The sequence below is a fragment of the Lithobates pipiens genome, unplaced genomic scaffold, assembly GCF_037356315.1.
Source record: "Lithobates pipiens isolate NorthernLeopardFrog02 unplaced genomic scaffold, aLitPip1_a1.2 Scaffold_18, whole genome shotgun sequence".
Taxonomy (NCBI): Eukaryota; Metazoa; Chordata; class Amphibia; order Anura; family Ranidae; genus Lithobates; species Lithobates pipiens.
In genome coordinates this window covers 354036395-354057729 of record NW_027507758.1, presented here as the reverse complement: position 1 = coordinate 354057729, position 21335 = coordinate 354036395, and the positions used below count along the sequence as shown (strand labels likewise).

General features: G+C 42.8%; 1 protein-coding gene across 1 annotated transcript in view; it reads left to right on the top strand.

Moving 5' to 3' along the window:
• The first annotated feature begins 1538 nt into the window (after window positions 1-1538).
• The window catches only part of LOC143986717 (uncharacterized), a 90720-nt gene continuing 70923 nt past the window's right edge, over window positions 1539-21335 (top strand). The window contains exons 1-7 of the mRNA XM_077485121.1: window positions 1539-1767; window positions 2711-3061; window positions 7344-7685; window positions 8665-9015; window positions 9294-9644; window positions 18537-18878; window positions 20308-20658. Coding sequence (XP_077341247.1) covers window positions 1539-1767; window positions 2711-3061; window positions 7344-7685; window positions 8665-9015; window positions 9294-9644; window positions 18537-18878; window positions 20308-20658 — 2317 coding nt within the window. The remainder of the gene's footprint in view (window positions 1768-2710; window positions 3062-7343; window positions 7686-8664; window positions 9016-9293; window positions 9645-18536; window positions 18879-20307; window positions 20659-21335) is intronic.

Here is a 21335-nt window from a genome sequence, read left to right as displayed (position 1 = left end):
CATATATGCCTTCACTAACCTCCACAGCAGTGCTTACCCTAAACACCCCCTAAAATGTATACAAATGTTATTTGTGTCCTTAAATTCAAGCAGAGTGCCTTTTTTGGTGTCGCAAACTCATTTGGAACCCCTCCCCCAACCGCTAACTAAGCTGATAGCAATCGTCTATCTGCTGACTTTGGCAACCAATACACACTATACCTACTTCTTTTGTGGTCAGATTTAGGGATGAATTCTCCAAAGCATGTAGTGCAAGGGCATGTCTGAATATTTTCAAATGGTACTGTTTAAAGTTTGTTTCTCCTATTATTATCTTGATAGGTAATAGCAGAATGTAAAAATGTGCTTACATTTGTTCAGTGTGTATTTTTATTTTTTTTATTATGACACTTCTTACCTATCCAGTGGGCTGCCAATAGTGTAAGTAAGGAGGGGCTCGCCAAAGTTAACGCACATTATTTATGCATTCAGCTCTCAATGAAGTGGAGAGGGTTACCTGTTCAAAACATCTCCCCCCCCCCCCCTTAAATTTTTGCAATGGGCCATCAGATGGGTTGAGGAATCTGATAAGTGGATCTGATACTTTTGTCTTTAAATACTAATTTCAATAAATGTTATACTGATGTTGGCCAAGAATGTTTGTGCTGATCTGCTTGCAATGTTTGTGTGTAAAAAGACTATATTTTTTTTTTTTCTTGTTTGACTCCAGTTTCCTTCAATGCCGCAGGAATGGGAGACTGTGACCTCCCACTTTGCCACCCATTGGGACTTTCCCAACTGTGGAGGGGCAATTGATCGGAAACATGTCCACATAGTCCCACCCCCCAACTCGGGGGTCATACTATTATAATTACAAGGGGTTTAATAGTATTGTGATTTTGGCAGTGGTGTCAGCTACTTACAAGTTCCTCTATGTGGACGTGGGGAAAAATGGCCAGATGTCGGATGGTGGAGTCATCGCCCAGACTGAGTTTTACTGACGGCTCCAGAATGGCAACTTGGGCTTGCCACCTCCAGAAGACAATGTGGAAGGACTCCTCTTGGCCTTCGTCGTGGATAAAGCATTTGCGCTGGGGGACCATCTTATGCGGCCATTCCCTATGAGGACCCTCACCCTGGACCAGAGGGTTTTTAATTATTGGCTGGCCAGAGCCAGAAGAGTGGTGGAGAACGCTTTCAGGCTTAATGGCCAGCCGGTTCCGCCTATTTATGACACCAATCCACATGGCGGAATATAAACTGAACCATATTGTGCATGCCTGCTGCATTCTGCACAATTTTCTTAGAAACAATTCTACAAACTATGTGGCCTCAGTTGGGCCTGAAGCCAACTTTCCAGAACCTTCAACCCTGATGGCACTTGAACCTGGCTGTCCTGGCTTGCCCCCCCCCCCTCCAACTTTTTTATTTGCTGTTTAGGTTCTACTACAACTCCTTCCAGAGTTCTGACTTCTCTTTCAAGTACTTCCTTTGAAACATTCACTACAACCTCTACTACCACCATAACGGCCACACCAACCTTTACTACCACAAGCACAATGGACATGCCAACGTATGTTACCACCACAGCAGAAAATCCAAACTCAACTATGATCATGACATCTACTTTCACCTCTTCTGTTACTAGTTTACCCTCTTCATTTCCAGTCACAACAACCACACTTTATCCTACCTCAAGCACTACTGCATTCACAATACCATCAATCCTATCCACTACAAACCCAGCAGCTGTTTCCACAGCATCCCGTCCTCATATACCATCACCAGGTAAATGTCTCACAATTTGTATGACTTATCTGATGTGTTTTTTTTTTTTATTGTGTTTTACAAAAGTGGTAGCTATAAAATACAATGAAGTGCATGTTACTCTTTGTTTTATGTTAATCTTTGCCTTATTGGGGAAGCTCCTATATTTATAAGTGCTGCTTTGAATACTTTTGCCTCTGAGTAGAAACAATTCAATCAAATTCTGCCTCATTACTCTTTGTCTGCATGTACAGTAGAACTATTTGATCAGTAGAGAGGGGTTTGTTTCAAAATGTATGAGTTGTATAATTCTAGGCAGATTTGACAACTTTTCATCCATATATTTAGAATATTCCAAAAATTTGCAATGCTTTGATTTCGTGGATTCACGTGCAAAAAAAAAAAAAGAAAAGAAAGAAAACGAATGCAGCCACCACATCTAATGATTGATATCAAAAAGTAAAACTTTAAAAATAAGGGCATATTAAAATGAATAAAAATAAAGAAATGATAGATAAATAAACGTAATCCCTGTTGCGCTGCACATACCAGCAAATAGTGTACCAATATTTAAGGTATTTTGCCGGATGTCAGAATGAAAGCAATAATTCTAGTGCCATAGCTGGAGGTTAAAAAACTGATGACTAGTAAAGGCTTTAAAAACATCACCTATGGAGATTTTTAGGTCCAATATTTTTACGATATCATAGGCGCACACAAATTTAAGACTTGGCCTGTTTGGTATCTATTTACCTGTCACAACCCCATATTTAAAATTTTACCAAAACTTGGGTTTTATATTGTGTTCGTTTGCACTAAAATTAACATTATCATATTTTTCCTGAAAACATGCATTTGATAGACAGTTATGAAAATATTGTGCAACTATCCTTTTATTCTACTCATCCCTATTGATATACTTTAACCTACTTAGTATAACACAACATTTTGATCTCCTGTTTAGGTTCTACTACAACATCTTCCAGAGTTTCCACTTATTTTTCAAGTACTTCCTTTGAACCATTCACTACAACCTCTACTACCACTGCAACAGCTACTCCAACCTTCATCACCACAACGGATGCTCCAAATTCTGTTACCACAGCAGCAACTAGTCCAACCTCTACTATGACCACGGAATCTACTTCCACCTTTTCTGTTTCTAGTCTACCATTTCTATCATCTACCACCGGTACCCTACCTTTTTCATCTTCAGTCACTACAACCACACTTTATCCTACCTCAAGCACCACGGCATCCACTACAAACCCAACAGCAGATTCCACAGCATCACGTCCTTACACATCTTCACCAGGTAAATATTTTAAAGTACATTTCATTTTTCTGTCTTCATCTGAAGTGTTTAAATACCTATTATGCTGTGTCATAAAGTGCATGTTACTCTTTTTTATGTTACTCTTTGCTTTATTAGGGAAGCCCCCCATTTAGAAGTGCAACTTTAAATACTGTTGCTTAACCCCTTGAAGACTTACATGGTCTCAAATACAAGGAGTACCCCTGGACAGTGGCAATCATGTGAACTGTCAAACCAGGTTTCTGATATTCTCACAAAGTCAAAATGCTCCTTGTGTATCAGCAGCACCAATTCTTTCATTTTATTAGCTAGACTTCTAGCATTTGTGTACATACCTTTTAATTTTATTCAAGTGCATATTCTTTCCTCTTTAGTTCTGAGGCTGCAATTGTGTTCTACCAACCTACTCGCCTTTGGGTTTTGGTGTTCTGGTTGTACTACCACTAATACCCCCAATAGTACCCTCTGACCTTTACTCACTGCCAGCTATTACTTCCTCTGATCCCCCCACCCACCATTTAGTTTACAAGTCCCTCCTGCTATATAGCAGTCCTTCCCTGCTATAGAGCAGGTAACTGACCAAAAAGTCAGTCCAGTTCTCCAGGAACCTCAAACTCTCCTGCCTGTAGCAGTTCCTCAGCAACTTGTTAAGTAGTATACTGCTGCCTCTCTGGAGTGGCTCAAGGTCCTGGCAATATTTCTGAGTATACCACCTTGGAGGTCCTTTTCTTCAATATAGCTCCTAAGTCCCTAAAATATATATTTTTTTGGGTAATCCACCTTCCTCTAACATCGTCATTGGTTCAAATATGTACCATGATAACTGGGTCCTCCCCAGCCTCACCCAACAATATGTCCATCCGATCCACGAGGGGCAGAACCCAAGCACCTAGTAAATAACATAACGTTAGGCGATTGGGGTCTTTATGACAGTTTTCTCTGTTTGTATTTCTAATAATTGAATCCCCTACCACCAGAATCTGTGTATCCTTACCCTTAGCCTTGCCCCTGTCCTCACTGGAGGAGTTGTTTCTCTGGCAGCTAGAGCTGTCACTCTGCTCCAGCACTGCCACTCCTTGACTGATATCCCCAACATCATGCAACCGGGTGTCTTTACATTGGGATGTATAAGCTCAGGACTGGCCTTCCTAATGCTTTTCCCTCTACCCTGACTGTTGTAGCAGTTCCCCCGTAGGGGCTGCTAAGTGTTGTGGGCCACCTGTCACCCTGCCCAGCCTGGCATTCACTTCCCAGTCACTTCAAGGCAATGCGTTGTCCATATGCTTGTTTTTGTTTGTTTTATTAAAGGAATTTAACTTGGATTGGGAAAGGGAATATATAGGATGCCCAGTGAATTGTAGAACATTCAGTTGGTAGAGTGTAGAACAATCAATTGGTGACCTTTTGTTAACGCATGTCATTTGTTTGTACATGGATTCATATGTCACTCTTAATATTGCATTAAAGTTGGATTTGCACATAAACACAAGTCAGAAGTGCATTTCTTTTGATTATATTGTGATTGTGCTGCACCTTCTCAAGGAATATTTTTACCATTGGTGCAGGAATGTATGTCAGTGCTGGCTGCAATCAATGTGTTTGTTTTTTCGTGTTAATAACTTGCACTATCACTGGTTAATGTGGAGTCAAAAAAACTTAACTTCATTAATAAGAGTATGTCATCAGCGTACAAAACAATCTTCGCCTCCAGCAAGCCTCTCACTAACCCAGAGATATCCGAGGAGTGGCAAAGCAGACAGGCCAATGGCTCTATAGAAATGGCAAAAAGATCAGGAGACAGAGGACACCCCAGTCTAGTGCCTCTATGTTAATTAAAAAATGGGGACTGTTAACCCTAACACAGGCTCCCGGGGCAGTATAGAGTAGTTTCATATATTTACAAAACATAGTGCCAACCTGGAATCTCTCCAAAAGAGCCCCCACAGATAGGCCCATTCCACCATGTCAGATGCCTTTATGGTATCTAATGCCATATAACCAATATGTATATTGCTCAGTTGGATCTGCAAATTTATATATGTGCCCCTAATGTTCATTGCAATTGACATGTTGGGTATGAAACCCACCTGGTTGGGGTGTATAACATGAGCGATAGTTTCATTAAGTCTATTTCCAAATACCTTTGTCAACATTTGACATCAGGAGATAACAAAAATATTGTCCTATACGAATAAGGATGGAGAGGTTCTTTATCCTTCTTACTATTGTACATTGTCTCTGGGAGCTTCCCAGCGTTAAACACCTTATTCAGGGTAAGCAGTAAATTGGGTAATAGTACCACCCTATATTTCTATAGGGAGCCCATCTGTCCCAATTAGGGAAGTTCATCACTGCCTCTTACAATTCCTGCAGGGTAATAGGGGCATTTAGCAGTCTTTGATCTTTTGAGCTCAGAGCTACAGTATATGGAGGTGGAATATGTACCGTAACAAGTACCATTTCAAAATGAGATAAAGTTCAGACCCACCTACAGGAGAATGTCACCCCTTAGCAAACCAAAATAAAAACTCCATGCAAGTATGAACAATATACAGAGTGATAAGCAGTCTGAATACCTCGATGTTGGAGGAAATGAACATTCTCCTTGGTGGCATGCGTCTCCGGCAAGCAGATCATGGAAGGGTGGAAGGAATTTACATAATTAAATACCAATTGTCCTTTAAGAGTATCATTAATACCATGAACATTCCACTGGGGCAGTTTGTGTGTGATTAGCCATGTTTCCAGAATAAAACGCCTCGCTAAGTAGATTGGGGGTAAAATTGCCAACAACCAAAGATATATCTGGCTGTGTACACACCACACATATTTATACACTTTCTTGACAGAGTACATTTCTTTACTTTAGATATTAATTAGAGAAGCTGCTCCACCCTCCAATACTGGGAAATTGTATCAGTCAGGAGTGAGATATGTCTTAATGTGTACACACTTAGAGTATGTAACCCAACATTTCATATTCCTGATATGTGCCAGCCATACAGTGTACTTGTATGAAAAAGTATCTTGTTCTCTTTGTTTTACTTCCTTCGTGTGAAATCCCTGGTGTTCCTGTCAGCCCCCCTGATTTCCTATTATTAAATTACTACACTATGCAGTGGAGAACAACATAGTCAGTTCTCGAGCTGTGCTGGGAACTGTGTGTTACCTCCAATGATGTCTTGTCCTGGCACCCCCCCTGCACAGTCTTTCACTGGGTAGTTCAGTGTGCTGCTGTTTTTCCTCCCCCAGCTTTTATGCAGCTGAGAAGAGAGGTTATGTGATCACTTATAAAAAAAGGAAAACAGGTGTTTATTTTTTTTATTTTTTTTTATCTTTGCACAAATATTTTGTCTTTCATTTATTTTTAAAACTGAATGTGTTGTTTTACAAGGTGGTGGTTTACATATACTTTAATCACATGCACATTTTTATTTGAAGTCAGAAGTAAGCTTGATAGATTTTTGAGATGTCATATCGGGGCTTTTACAATCCTTTATGAACAATAAGGTTTAGAGGAAAAATGTCTATGAGCAATGTCTTTTTTATATTTTTACATGTATATTTATTTATATTTTTGTATCCATGCCAATTGGCTTCATAACTTTGTATTTGATAGAGACAAAATATAGAGATAAGAAAACCTGAAACATTTCTGGTGTGTTCATTTATTGCATTTACATTTTGGGTCTGTGACTCAAAAGTATAACAGCCAAACACAGCCCTGTAACTAACATTTTTAAAAGACTAATACTTCTCCCTTGCCAAAGTTGCCTTAAATGTTCACTGAAAAGTGTTTTGCCGCGTACACACGACTGGAATTTTTGACGAACTTTGCGGCTGAGGTCCGCCAGACTTTCAAATGAACGGACTTGGCTACAATGATCACTCCAAAAGTGCGACGGATTTGAACGTGATGACGTAGAATAAGGACGTTTATAGCCAGTAGCCAATAGCTGCCCTAGCATCGATTTTAGACCGTCGGACTAGCACACAGAGGACCGGATTTTTCGACAGGACACCAGTCCGTCGGAAAGATTTGAAGCCAATTTTATTTCCAGGTCTGCCGGACTTTTGGGAAGAAAAAGTCCACTGGAGCCGACACATGATCAAATTGTCCAACGGATTCCAGTCCGCCGAACTAAGTCAGTCGAAAAGTCCGGTCGTGTGTACGCGCCATTTGTCAATAATTTTTTTTGCATATGTTGAACATTTACCATGTGATGCTCTTTTGATCATTTGACCTACCAAGTATAACACAACTTTTTTATTTGCTGTTTAGGTTCTACTACAACTCCTTCCAGAGTTTTGACTTCTCTTTCAAGTACTTCCTTTAAAACCTTCACCACAACCTCTACTACCACCATAACAGTCACACCAACCTTTACTAGCACAACCACAATGGACATTCCAACATATGTTACCACCACAGCAGCTAATCCAACCTCTACTATGACATTGACTTCCACCCCTTCTGTTACTAGTTTACCCTCTTCATTTCCAGTCACAACAACCACACTTTATCCTACCTCAAGCACTACTGCATTCACAATACCATCAATCCTATCCACTACAAACCCAGCAGCTGTTTCCACAGCAGCCCGTCCTCATATACCGTCACCAGGTAAATGTCTAACAATATGTATGATTTATCTGATGTAGTTTTCTCCAGCTGAAGTCTGAACATTTTTTTATTGCATTTTTAGTGTTCGCTATAAAATGCAATGAAGTGCATGTTACTCTTTGTTTTATGTTAATCTTTGCCTTATTGGGGAAGCTCCTATATTTATAAGTGCCGCTTTGAATACTTTTGCCTCTGAGTAGAAACAATTCAATACAATTCTGGCTCATTATTCTTTATCTGCATGTATAGTAGAACTATTTGATCAGTAGAGAGGGGTTTGTTTCAAAATGTATGATTTGTATAATTCTCAGCAGATTTGAAAACCCTTCATCCATATATTTAGAATATTCCAAAAATTTGCAATGCATTGATTTGTATATTCAAGTGCAAAAAAAAAAGAATGAAGCCACCACATCTAATGATTGGTATTAAAAAGTAAAACTTAAAAAAAAAAGCATATTAAAATGTATAAACATAAATAAAATGATAGATAAATAAACGTAACCCCCGTTGCTCTGCACATACAGACAAAAATGCAAATCCGGCACAGGGTGCTTATGTGTATGTAAACTAATACTGTACCACACATGTGAGATATTTTGCCAGATGTCAGAATGAAAGCAATAATTCTAGTGTCATAGCTGGAGGTTAACTCAAAACTGATGACTAGTAAAGGCTTTAAAAACATGGAGATTTTTGGGTCCAATATTTTTTTACGATATCATAGTCGCACACAATTTTAAGACTTGCCATGTTTGGTATCCGTTTACCTGCCACAACCCCATTTAAAATTTTACCAAAAATTGGGTTTTATATTGTGTTCATTTGCACTAAAATTCATATTATCATATTTTTCCTGAAAACATACGTTTGATAGACAGTTGTGAAAATAGTATGCAACTATTCTTTTATTCTACATGGCCCTATTGATATACTTTAACCTACTTAGTATAACACAACATTTTCATCTCCTGTTTAGGTTCTATTGCAACATCTTCCAGAGTTTCCACTTTTTTTTTAAGTACTTCCTTAGAACCATTCAGTACAACCTCTACTACCACTGTAACAGCTACTCCAACCTTCACCACCACAATGAATGCTCCAAATTCTGTTACCACAGTGGCAACTAGTCCAACCTCTACTATGACCACAGCATCTACTTCCACCTCTTCTGTTTCTAGTCTGCCATTTCTATCATCTACCACCAGTACCCTACCTTTTTCATCTTCAGTCACTACAACCACACTTTATCCTACCTCAAGCACCACGGCATCCACTACAAACCCAACAGCAGATTCCACAGCCTCACGTCCTTACACATCTTCACCAGGTAAATATTTTAAAGTACATTTCATTTTTCTGATGTAGTTGTCTTCATCTGAAGTGTTTAAATACATATTATGCTGTGTTATAAAGTGCATGTTACTCTTTTTTATGTTACTCTTTGCTTTATTAGGGAAGCCCCACATTTAGAAGAGCAACTTTAAATAGTGTTGCTTAACCCCTTGATTTGTGAAAATATTATGCAACTATCCTTTTATTCTACATGGCCCTATTGATATTCTTTAACCTACTTAGTATAACACAACATTTTCATCTCCTGTTTAGGTTCTATTACAACATCTTCCAGAGTTTCCACTTATTTTTCAAGTACTTCCTTTGAACCATTCAGTACAACCTCTACTATCACTGCAACAGCTACCCCAACCTTCACCACCACAATGGATGCACGAAATTCTGTTACCACAGCAGCAACTAGTCCAACCTCTACTATGACCACAGCATCTACTTCCACCTTTTCTGTTTCTAGTCTACCATTTCTATCATCTACCACCAGTACCCTACCCTTTTCATCTTCAGTCACTACAACCACACTTTATCCTACCTCAAGCACCATGGCATCCACTACAAACCCAACAGCAGATTCCACAGCATCACGTCCTTACACATCTTCACCAGGTAAATATTTTAAAGTACATTTCATTTTTCTGATGTAGTTGTCTTCATCTGAAGTGTTTAAATACCTATTATGCTGTGTTATAAAGTGCATGTTACTCTTTTTTATGTTACTCTTTGCTTTATAGGGAAGCCCCACATTTAGAAGTGCAACTTTAAATATTGTTGCTTAACCCCTTGAAGACTAACATGGTCTCAAATTCAAGGAGTACCCCTGGACAGTGGCAACCATGTGAGCTGTCAAACCAGGTTTCTGATATTCTCACAAATGTCACCCCTTAGCAAACCAAAATAAAAACTCCATGCAAGTATGAAGAATATACAGAGTGATAAGTAGTCTGAATGCCTCAATGTTGGAGAAAATGAACATTCTCCTTGGTGGCATGAGTCTCTGGTAGGGAAGAGCTTCGTGTTCGAGTCGAACATACGTTCGACTCGAACATCGGCTGTTCGTCCGTTCGGCGAAGTCCGAACATTTTGGTCCGTTCGCGCCAAATTCGTGTGCCGCTCACAGCCCACAATGCACTGCGATGGCGCAGTGCATTGCTGGCTCATGATTGGCCAAGCATGCACTGTGACCCCACATGCTTGGCCAATCGCAGCGCCAGCAGCGAGGAGAGCCATGATTGGCCACAGGCAGGATGCCTGTGGCCAATCATAGCTCAGGCTGTGTAGTGCACGCCCCACACTATATAAGGCCGCCAGCGCGGCGGCCTTGTGTAGTGTGTTGGCGTCTGAAGCAGTGGGTGTTCTGTGTACCTTCAACACAGTACACACCGATCGTTTTCGGCCGATTTTTGATCTTGCTGTTGTGTAGTGGTTGTTGTCTGCGTGCCCTGACCGCAGTATACACCGCTATATTCACCTCACCTATATAGCTAGTGATCTATCTTTTATAATAGAGCTTGCAGTCAGAGTGTTAGGAGCTAGTGCGTGCTGTCTGCGTGCTCTGTACCCAGTACATACCGCTATATCCACCTACATAGCTGTTCTCTATTTGAGCCCACTTGCCATCTGCAGGAGTTATTGGAAGTTGTGTGTGCCTCCAGCACAGCACAGTATACATCTGTATATACCCCTTTATCTCTGGTGTTCTATAATAAAGGCATCTGCAGGAGTTAGTGGGTGTTCTGTGTACCTTCAACACAGTACACACCGATTGTTTTCGGACGATTTTCGATCTTGCTGTTGTGTAGTGGTTGTTGTCTGCGTGCCCTGACCGCAGTATACACCACTATATTCACCTCACCTATATATCTAGTGATCTATCTTTTATAATAGAGCTTGCAGTCAGAGTGTTAGGAGCTAGTGCGTGCTGTCTGCGTGCTCTGTACCCAGTACATACCGCTATATCCACCTACATAGCTGTTCTCTATTTGAGCCCACTTGCCATCTGCAGGAGTTATTGGAAGTTGTGTGTGCCTCCAGCACAGCACAGTATACATCTGTATATACCCCTTTATCTCTGGTGTTCTATAATAAAGGCATCTGCAGGAGTTAGTGGGTGTTCTGTGTACCTTCAACACAGTACACACCGATTGTTTCGGACGATTTTCGATCTTGCTGTTGTGTAGTGGTTGTTGTCTGCGTGCCCTGACCGCAGTATACACCGCTATATTCACCTCACCTATATAGCTAGTGATCTATCTTTTATAATAGAGCTTGCTGTCAGTAGTGTTAGGAGCTAGTGCGTGCTGTCTGCGTGCTCTGTACCCAGTACATACCACCTACATAGCTCTTCTCTATTTGAGACCACTTGCCATCTGCAGGAGTTATTGGAAGTTGTGTGTGCCTCCAGCACAGCACAGTATACATCTGTATATACCCCTTTATCTCTGGTGTTCTATAATAAAGGCATCTGCAGGAGTTAGTGGGTGTTGTGTGCCTCTAGCACAATATACACTACCCAACTGCTTTTTTACCCAACTCCCTTCAGGCCATTACCATGTCTGGAAGGCCAGCAAGGAGAGGCAGACAGGCGCGAGCCAATAAAAGAGGGCAAGCAGGCTCTGTGTCTAGAGACAACAGTGCTGGTTGTGGACGCGGTGCATTGTCATCAGCACGTGGCCATGGGACGCGCTTGTCCTTCTTTTCGGCAGCTGGACATGTTGAGCCGCAACATGCCAACGACTTGGTAGAGTGGATGACCAAGCCCTCTTCATCCTCCTCATCCTCTCTCACCCAGTCTCAGGGTACTAGCAAAGCAGCTGCCAACGCATCGTCTTCCCTCCTCTCAATGTCATCATCAGTGACTCCTTCCCTAGACCCACCACGTCCTCCTGAGGAGTCTCCTGAACTCTTTGAGCACAGTGTTGGGTACATGCTCCAGGAGGATGCCCAGTGTTTTGTGGGCTCTGGTGATGACACTCAGCTAGAGGAAGGCAGTAGCGTGAGCGCAGAGAGAGGGGATGCTCAAGAAGGACAGCAATCTGGCAGTCATGTTCCACAAGCTGCAGCATACTGCCAGGTTTGCTACAGCGATGAAGAGGGAGGGGATGATGAGGGCACTGACTCCACGTGGGTGCCTGGAAGGAGAGAGGAGGAGGAGGAGGAGGAGGCACATGACTAACGAGGCAGGATGCCCTCCGGGGGCCAGCTTAGGGGCAGCACACTGACTGAATCACACCGCAGAGCTCCGCCTGTGCAGGGCGCTGCCTCTGCGCGTTATTCTAAAAGTTCTTTGGTGTGGGCCTTTTTTGAGACGAGTGCATCAGATCGCACCGCTGCTATTTGCAACATATGTCTCAAGCGTATCTCGCGTGGCCAAAACATCAGCCGCTTGGGCACCACATGCTTGACCAGACATATGTTGACCTGTCATGCAGCTCGTTGGCAAGCGTACCTCAAAGACCCACACCAAAGAACAAAGCGGACCTCTCCTTGCTCCTCATCAGCTGGCATCTCCAACCCCACTAGACCTTCAGTCCTCTCTGAAACCTGCTCTGAGAGGAATGAAGGTGTAGAATTAGGTGTGTCACAGCCAAGTGCTTCCGGGAACTCTGCTAGCGGTACACCCACATCCGATTATAGCAGGCAAATTTCCCTGCCCCAGCTGCTGGACCGGCGAAAGAAGTTCACTCCCAGCCATCCACATGCCCAGTGGTTGAATGCTAGCTTGGCTAAATTGCTAGCACTTCAACTGCTCCCTTTTCAGTTGGTAGACTCGGCCCCCTTCCGTGAGTTTGTACAATGTGCGGTTCCTCAGTGGCAGGTCCCCAAACGCCACTTTTTCTCACGGAAGGCGATTCCGGCTCTCTACCGGCATGTGGAAGGCAATGTCCTTGCCTCGCTGGACAGGGCAGTCAGTGGTAAGGTGCATATTACCGCTGACTCATGGTCCAGCAGGCATGGACAGGGGCGTTACCTGTCTTTCACGGCCCATTGGGTCACTCTTCTGGCAGCTGGGAAGGATGCAGGACAAGGTGCAGTAGTGTTGGAGGTTGTTCCGCCACCACACCTCCAAAATGCTACTATTGGTTGTGACACACCTCTCTCCTCCACCCCCTCCTCTTCTTCTTCCTCCATGGCCTCTTCCAGTGCTCTGTCTTCAGAACCAGCGGTGCTTCGTAGGCGTTCCAGGGGCTACACAAGTACGCAGGCAAAACGATGCCATGCCGTGCTTGCGCTGGTTTGTTTGGGGGACAGGAGCTACACTGGGGCGGATGTTTTGTCAGCTCTGCAGGGGCAGGCCGAGAGGTGGTTGACGCCACGCCAGCTTAAGCCAGGAATAGTGGTTTGTGACTATGGCGCCAACCTCCTCTCCGCCCTCCGACAGGGACAACTAACCCATGTGCCCTGGGTAGCTCACGTCCTTAACCTGGTGGTGCAGCGGTTCTTGGGCAGGTACCCCGGCTTACAGGATGTCCTGAAGCAGGCCAGGAAAGTCTGTGTGCATTTCCGCCAATCATTTAATGCCTGTGCTCGGCTGGCTGAGCTCCAAAAGGAGTTGAACCTGCCCAAGAACCGCCTTATATGTGACATGCCCACCAGATGGAACTCAACGTTGGCCATGCTGCAGCGGCTGCACACGCAGCAGAGGGCCATCAATGAGTATCTGTGCGACTACGACACCAGGACAGGGTCAGGGGAGCTCGTTTTTTTCTCACCACGCCAGTGGGGCATGATCAGGGATGCATGCACTGTCCTGTCACCGTTTGAGGAGGCCACAAGGATGGTGAGCAGTGACAGTGCATGCATCAGTGACACTGTACCTCTTGTCCACCTCTTGGAGCATACGCTGCGTGGAATAATGGACAGGGCACTTGAGGCAGAACAGAGGCAGGAAGAGGAGGACTTCCTTGCCTCTCAAGGCCCCCTTTATCCAGACAGTGTTCCTGCTGTGCCACCCATCACACAGGAAGAGGATGAGGAGGAGGAAGAGGAGGAGGAGGATGATTGTGTCAGCATGGAGGTGGAGGTTGGCACTCAGCATCAGCAGCAGCAGCAGCAGCAGTCTTGTAGGGATGATTTACAGTCCCAAGAAACACGTGGACTTGTACATGGCTGAGAGGAGGTAGCTGCGGATCATGTTGTCCTTAGTGACCCAGAGGACTCCGGACCGAATGCCTCAGCTAACCTACGCTGCATGGCCTCCCTGATCCTGCAAAGCCTGCGGAAGGATCCTCGTATTCTTCGGATCAAGGAGAGGGACCATTACTGGCTGGCCACTCTCCTTGATCCACGGTACAAGGGTAAGGTTGCCGACCTTATCTTGCCATCGCAGAGGGAGCAGAGGATGAGACATCTCCGGGAGGCCTTGCAGAAAGGTCTGTGCAACGCGTTCCCAGAGACTGGGAGGTTACAAACTCCTGGTCCTGGACAACGTGTTGCTGAGGCATCGGTCAGAAGGAGCGGTGGAGAAGGTGGCCGTCTGACTGATGCTTTCAGACAATTTTTTAGTCCGCAGCCCCATGGTATGATCGGTTCCAGCACCCTTCGCCAGCGTCTGATTTACATGGTACAGGAATACCTAGGGGCAAGGTCAGACTTGGACACCTTTCCCACCCAAAATCCTCTGGCTTACTGGGTCTTGAGGATGGATCACTGGCCAGAGCTTGCACAGTATGCAATTGAGCTACTGGCCTGCATCCAGCGTTCTTTCGGAACGCACCTTCAGTGCTGCTGGTGGCTTTGTTACCAATCACAGGGTGCGCCTGTCCACCGAATCAGTTGATCGACTGACCTTCATCAAGATGAATCAGTCTTGGATCACCCACAGCTACCAAGCACCTGAAGCTGATGTAACAGAATAATTTTTTTGGAAATATCACATCCCTTCAAGACTGCCTATGCTGATGCTGAGTGACTGTCCTGTTATGTTGATTGTCTATCCTCTTCCCCCTCCGCTGATATGTTGGAAGAACATTTCTGGTTCTGGTTGATGCCATCAGCACAATTTTTCTGACCCTGTTTAACAGGGGCGTTTAAGTACAATTTTTGATGCAATGCTTTGCAGCAGGGCTAATTCCTGCAATCAAACAAGAGTATATGGGAGAGGTTGCAGTGTGGTGGCACCAGCACCAGTGCCTAAGGCCCAATTTTCTGCCCCTGTTTAACAGGGGCGTTTAATTACAATTTTTGATGCAATGCTTTGCAGCAGGGCTAATTCCTGCAATAAAACTAGAGTATATGGAAGAGGTTGCAGTGTGGTGGCACCAGCACCAGTGCCTAAGGCCCAATTTTTCTGCCCCTGTTTAACAGGGGCGTTTAAGTACAATTTTTGATGCAATGCTTTGCAGCAGGGCTAATTTCTGCAATAAAACTAGAGTATATGGAAGAGGTTGCAGTGTGGTGGCACCAGCACCAGTGCCTAAGGCCCAATTTTTCTGCCCCTGTTTAACAGGGGCGTTTAATTACAATTTTTGATGCAATGCTTTGCAGCAGGGCTAATTCCTGCAATAAAACTAGAGTATATGGAAGAGGTTGCAGTGTGGTGGCACCAGCACCAGTGCCTAAGGCCCAATTTTTCTGCCCCTGTTTAACAGGGGCGTTTAAGTACAATTTTTGATGCAATGCTTTGCAGCAGGGCTAATTCCTGCAATAAAACTAGAGTATATGGAAGAGGTTGCAGTGTGGTGGCACCAGCACCAGTGCCTAAGGCCCAATTTTTCTGCCCCTGTTTAACAGGGGCGTTTAATTACAATTTTTGATGCAATGCTTTGCAGCAGGGCTAATTCCTGCAATAAAACTAGAGTATATGGAAGAGGTTGCAGTGTGGTGGCACCAGCACCAGTGCCTAAGGCCCAATTTTTCTGCCCCTGTTTAACAGGGGCGTTTAAGTACAATTTTTGATGCAATGCTTTGCAGCAGGGCTAATTCCTGCAATAAAACTATAGTATATGGCAGAGGTTGCAGTGTGGTGGCACCAGCACCAGTGCCTAAGGCCCAATTTGTCTGCCCCTGTTTAACAGGGGCGTTTAAGTACAATTTTTGATGCAATGCTTTGCAGCAGGGCTAATTCCTGCAATAAAACTAGAGTATATGGGAGAGGTTGCAGTGTGGTGGCACCAGCAGCAGTGCCTAAGGCCCGATTTTTCTGCCCCTGTTTAACAGGGACATGTAATTACAATTCTTGATATAATATTTCACAGGAGGGCCCCTTCCTGTGCCCACCCAGAGTAACGGTGAGGACTTATAGTGTTGTGGCACCAGCACCACAACCACCAAAGGTCAATTTTTCTACCACTGTTCAACAATGGCATGTAATTACAATTCTTGATATAATCGTTCACAGCAGGGCGCTCCAGCGCCCACCAAGAGTCACTTTGAGGGCTTACAATGTTGTGGCAAAACCAACACCTTGTTCCGCCATTTCTGCAGAGCATATAGGGCAGGCCCCTACTTTCAAACATCCAATTTACAAACATCTCCTACTTGCAAACGGAAGGAGACAACAGCAAGTGAGATGAAAAAAGATGGACGACAAAACAAATTATACAGGGGTGATAACCCTTCCCTATGTTTTCCAAAAAGCTTAAAAATAGTTTTTTTGACTGGAGCTACACTTTAAAAATGTACCAGTTAAAAATTACAAACAGATTCAACTTAACACAACAAACCTACACAGTCCCTGTCTTGTTTGCACCGCCTGTATACTGCTGTTCTGAGTATATAGGGCCTGGGGGCCACACGCATTTCCTTTTTTTAATATGGGTACAGGGTTACCCTTAATATGCGCACAAGACCCAAATAGGCTGGTAATGGGCAGGGAGGGCTACCCATGCCATTTTTTTCAATGATTTTCAACCATATTGCAGGAACCAGATATAACATTAAAACCGCAAGCAGTTTTAAATGGTGTTATTTCCGTTTAATTAAATTTTGTGCAGGGACTGTTCTAAACACGGGAAACACGTGGCACTTCACAGGCATACTACAGACACCCCCCAGGCACCATATTTAAAGGAATATTTCACTTTTTTTTTCACTTTAATCGTCATTAAAATCAGTGCTCCCGCCAAAACTGCCATTTTTAAAAACATTTTAGGCATTGACCAATGTCCCCTGGGGCAGGAGCCAGGTCCCCAAACCCTTTTTAGGACAGTATCTTGCATATTAGCCGTTATAATTAGCACTTTTAATTTCGAACGTTCGAGTCCCATAGACTTCAATGGGGTTCTAAAGTTCGTTCGAATTTGGGGTCCGTTCGAAAGTTCTGGTGCGAACCGAACCAGGGGGTGTTCGGCTCATCCCTAGTCTCTGGCAAGCAGATCATGGAAGGGTGGAAGGAATTTACATAATTAAATACAAATTATCCTTTAAGAGTATCATTAATAGCCTGAACATTCCACGGGGGCAGTTTGTGTGTGATTAGCCATGTTTCCAGAAAAAAACACACCTCCCTAGGTAGATGAAGGGTAAAATTGCCAACAACCAAAGATAGATCTGGCTGTGTACACACCACACATATTTATACACTTTCTTGAGAGAGTACATTTTTTTTACTTTAGAAAGTAATTACAGAAGCTGCTCCACCCTCCAATACTGGGAAATTGTATCAGTCAGGAGTGAGATATGTCTTAATGTGTACATACTTAGAGTATGTAACCCAACATTTCATATTCCTGATATGTGCCAGCCATACAGTGTACTTGTATGAAAAAGTATCTTGCTCTCTTTGTTTTACTTCCTTTGTGTGAAATCCCTGGTTTTCCTGTCAGCCCCCCGATTTCCTATTATTAAATTACCACACTACGCAGTAGAGAACAACATAATCAGTTCTCGAGCTGTGCTGGGAACTCAGTGTGCTCTCCTCAATTGATATCTTGTCCTGGCACCCCCCCGCACAGTCTTTAACTAGGTAGTTCAGTGTGCTGCTGTCCCCCCCCCCCCAGCTTTTATGCAGCTGAGAAGATAAAAGAATAATACTTCTCCCTTGCCAAAGTTGACTTAAATGTTCACTGAAAAGTGTTTTGCCGCGTACACACGACCGGAATTTTTGACGAACTTTGCGGCTGAGGTCCGCCAGACTTTCAAATGAACGGACTTGGCCACAATGATCACTCCAAAAGTGCGACGGATTTGAACGTGATGACGTAGAATAAGGAAGTTCATAGCCAGTAGCCAATAGCTGCCCTAGCATCGATTTTAGTCCATCGGACTAGCACACAGAGGACCGGATATTTCGACAGGACACCAGTCCATCGGAAAGATTTGAAGCCAATTTTATTTCTAGGTCTGCCGGACTTTTGGGAAGAAAAAGTCCGCTGGAGCCCACACATGATCAAATTGTCCAACGGATTCCAGTCCGCCGAACTAAGTCCGTCAAAAAGTCCGTTTGTGTGTACGCGGCATTGGTCAATTATTTTTTTTGCATATGTTGAACATTTACCATGTGATGCTCTTTTGATAATTTGACCTACCAAGTATAACACAACGTTTTTATTTGCTGTTTAGGTTCTACTTCAACTCCTTCCAGAGTTTTGACTTCTCTTTCAAGTACTTCCTTTAAAACCTTCACCACAACCTCTACTACCACCATAACAGTCACACCAACCTTTACTAGCACAGCCACAACGGGCATTCCAACATATGTTACCACCACAGCAGCTAATCCAACCTCTACTATGACATTGACTTCCACCCCTTCTGTTACTAGTTTACCCTCTTCATTTCCAGTCACAGCAACCACACTTTATCCTTCCTCAAGCACTACTGCATTCACAATACCATCAATCCTATCCACTACAAACCAAGCAGCTGTTTCCACAGTATCCCGCCCTCATATACCGTCACCAGGTAAATGTCTAACAATATGTATGATTTATCTGACGTAGTTTTCTCCAGCTGAAGTCTGAAAATGTTTTTATTGCATTTTTAGTGGTAGCTATAAAATACAATGAAGTGCATGTTACTCTTTGTTTTATGTTAATCTTTGCCTTATTGGGGAAGCTCCTATATTTATAAGTGCCGCTTTGAATACTTTTGCCTCTGAGTAGAAACAATTCAATAAAATTCTGGCTCATTATTCTTTATCTGCATGTATAGTAGAACTATTTGATCAGTAGAGAGGGGTTTGTTTCAAAATGTATGATTTGTATAATTCTCTGCAGATTTGACAACCCTTCATCCATATATTTAGAATATTCCCAAAATTTGCAATGCATTGATTTGTATATTCAAGTGCAAAAAAAAAAAAGAATGCAGCCACCACATCTAATGATTGGTATCAAAAAGTAAAACTTAAAAAATAAGCATATTAAAATGTATAAACATAAAAAAAAGATAGATAATCCGGAGCGGCTAAATTACACAATACGGTATCTACGCATTATCCTCTCTTGCCGTACAGGCAGTGGACGATCCGCTACTAATTAAATGACCGCCACTGGTAACCTTTCCTACCCCCGTTGATTGCTTTTTTCAACTATAGGTCCGCTGGTTGTTCCCCTCCACTCACAGATTGCGCCCCAAGGGGGTGAGTGGACGGGGAACAACCCCCCTAAAAATCCTGCATGTTAGACATGTTCTTGAGTTGATATTTGAATAACTCTCCTACTATGATTAAGCTCTGACCTGCTTATGTCTACTTACCTATATGCAATTGTTTATGTTTTTCTAATGTTTTATTACATTTTGGCTGACTACTATACCATTGCACTTTCTATTTGTACCACCATACTTTCTGAATGTGCTTTATTCTGTATTTGGTTTTATGTATATCTGCATTAACTCAATAAAAATATTTGAAACAAAAAAAAGATAGATAAATAAACTTAACCCCCATTGCTCTGCACATACAGACAAAAATGCAAATCCGGCACAGGGTGCGTATGTGTATGTAAACTAATACTGTACCACACATGTGAGATATTTTGCCAGATGTCAGAATGAAAGCAATAATGCTAGTGCCATAGCTGGAGGTTAACTCAAAACTGATGACTAGTAAAGGCTTTAAAAACATGGAGATTTTTAGGTCCAATATTTTTTTACGATATCATAGGCGCACACAATTTTAAGACTTGGCATGTTTGGTATCTGTTTACCTGCCACAACCCCACATTTCAAATTTTACCAAAAAATGGGTTTTATATTGTGTTCATTTGCACTAAAATTCATATTATAGACAGTTGTGAAAATATTATGCAACTATCCTTTTATTCTACATGGCCCTATTGATATACTTTAACCTACTTAGTATAACACAACATTTTCATCTCCTGTTTAGGTTCTATTACAACATCTTCCAGAGTTTCCACTTTTTTTTCAAGTACTTCCTTAGAACCATTCAGTACAACCTCTACTACCACTGCAACAGCTACTCCAACCTTCACCACCACAATGGATGCACCAAATTCTGTTACCACAGCGGCAACTAGTCCAACCTCTATTATGACCACGGCATCTACTTCCACCTCTTCTGTTTCTAGTCTGCCATTTCTATCATCTACCACCAGTACCCTACCTTTTTCATCTTCAGTCACTACAACCACACTTTATCCTACCTCAAGCACCACGGCATCCACTACAAACCCAACAGCAGATTCCACAGCATCACGTCCTTACACATCTTCACCAGGTAAATATTTTGAAGTACATTTCATTTTTCTGATGTAGTTGTCTTCATCTGAAGTGTTTAAATACCTATTATGCTGTGTCATAAAGTGCATGCTACTCTTTTTTATGTTACTCTTTGCTTTATTAGAGAAGCCCCACATTTAGAAGTGCAACGTTAAATAGTGTTGCTTAAACCCTTGAAGACTAACATGGTCTCAAATACAAGGAGTACCCCTGGACAGTGGCAATCATGTGAGCTGTCAAACCAGGTTTCTGATATTCTCACAAATGTCACCCCTTAGCAAACCAAAATAAAAACTCCATGCAAGTATGAAGAATATACAGAGTGATAAGCAGTCTGAATACCTCAATATTGGAGGAAATTAACATTCTCCTTGGTGGCATGCGTCTCCGGCAAGCAGATCATGGAAGGGTGGAAGGAATTTACATAATTAAATACAAATTGTCCTTTAAGAGTATCATTAATACCCTGAACATTCCACGGGGGCAGTTTGTGTGTGATTAGCCATGTTTCCAGAAAAAAACACCTCGCTAAGTAGATGAAGGGTAAAATTGCCAACAACCAAAGATAGATCTGGCTGTGTATACACCACACATATTTATACACTTTCTTGACAGTGTAAATTTTTTTACTTTAGATAGTAATTACAGAAGCTGCTCCACCCTCCAATACTGGGA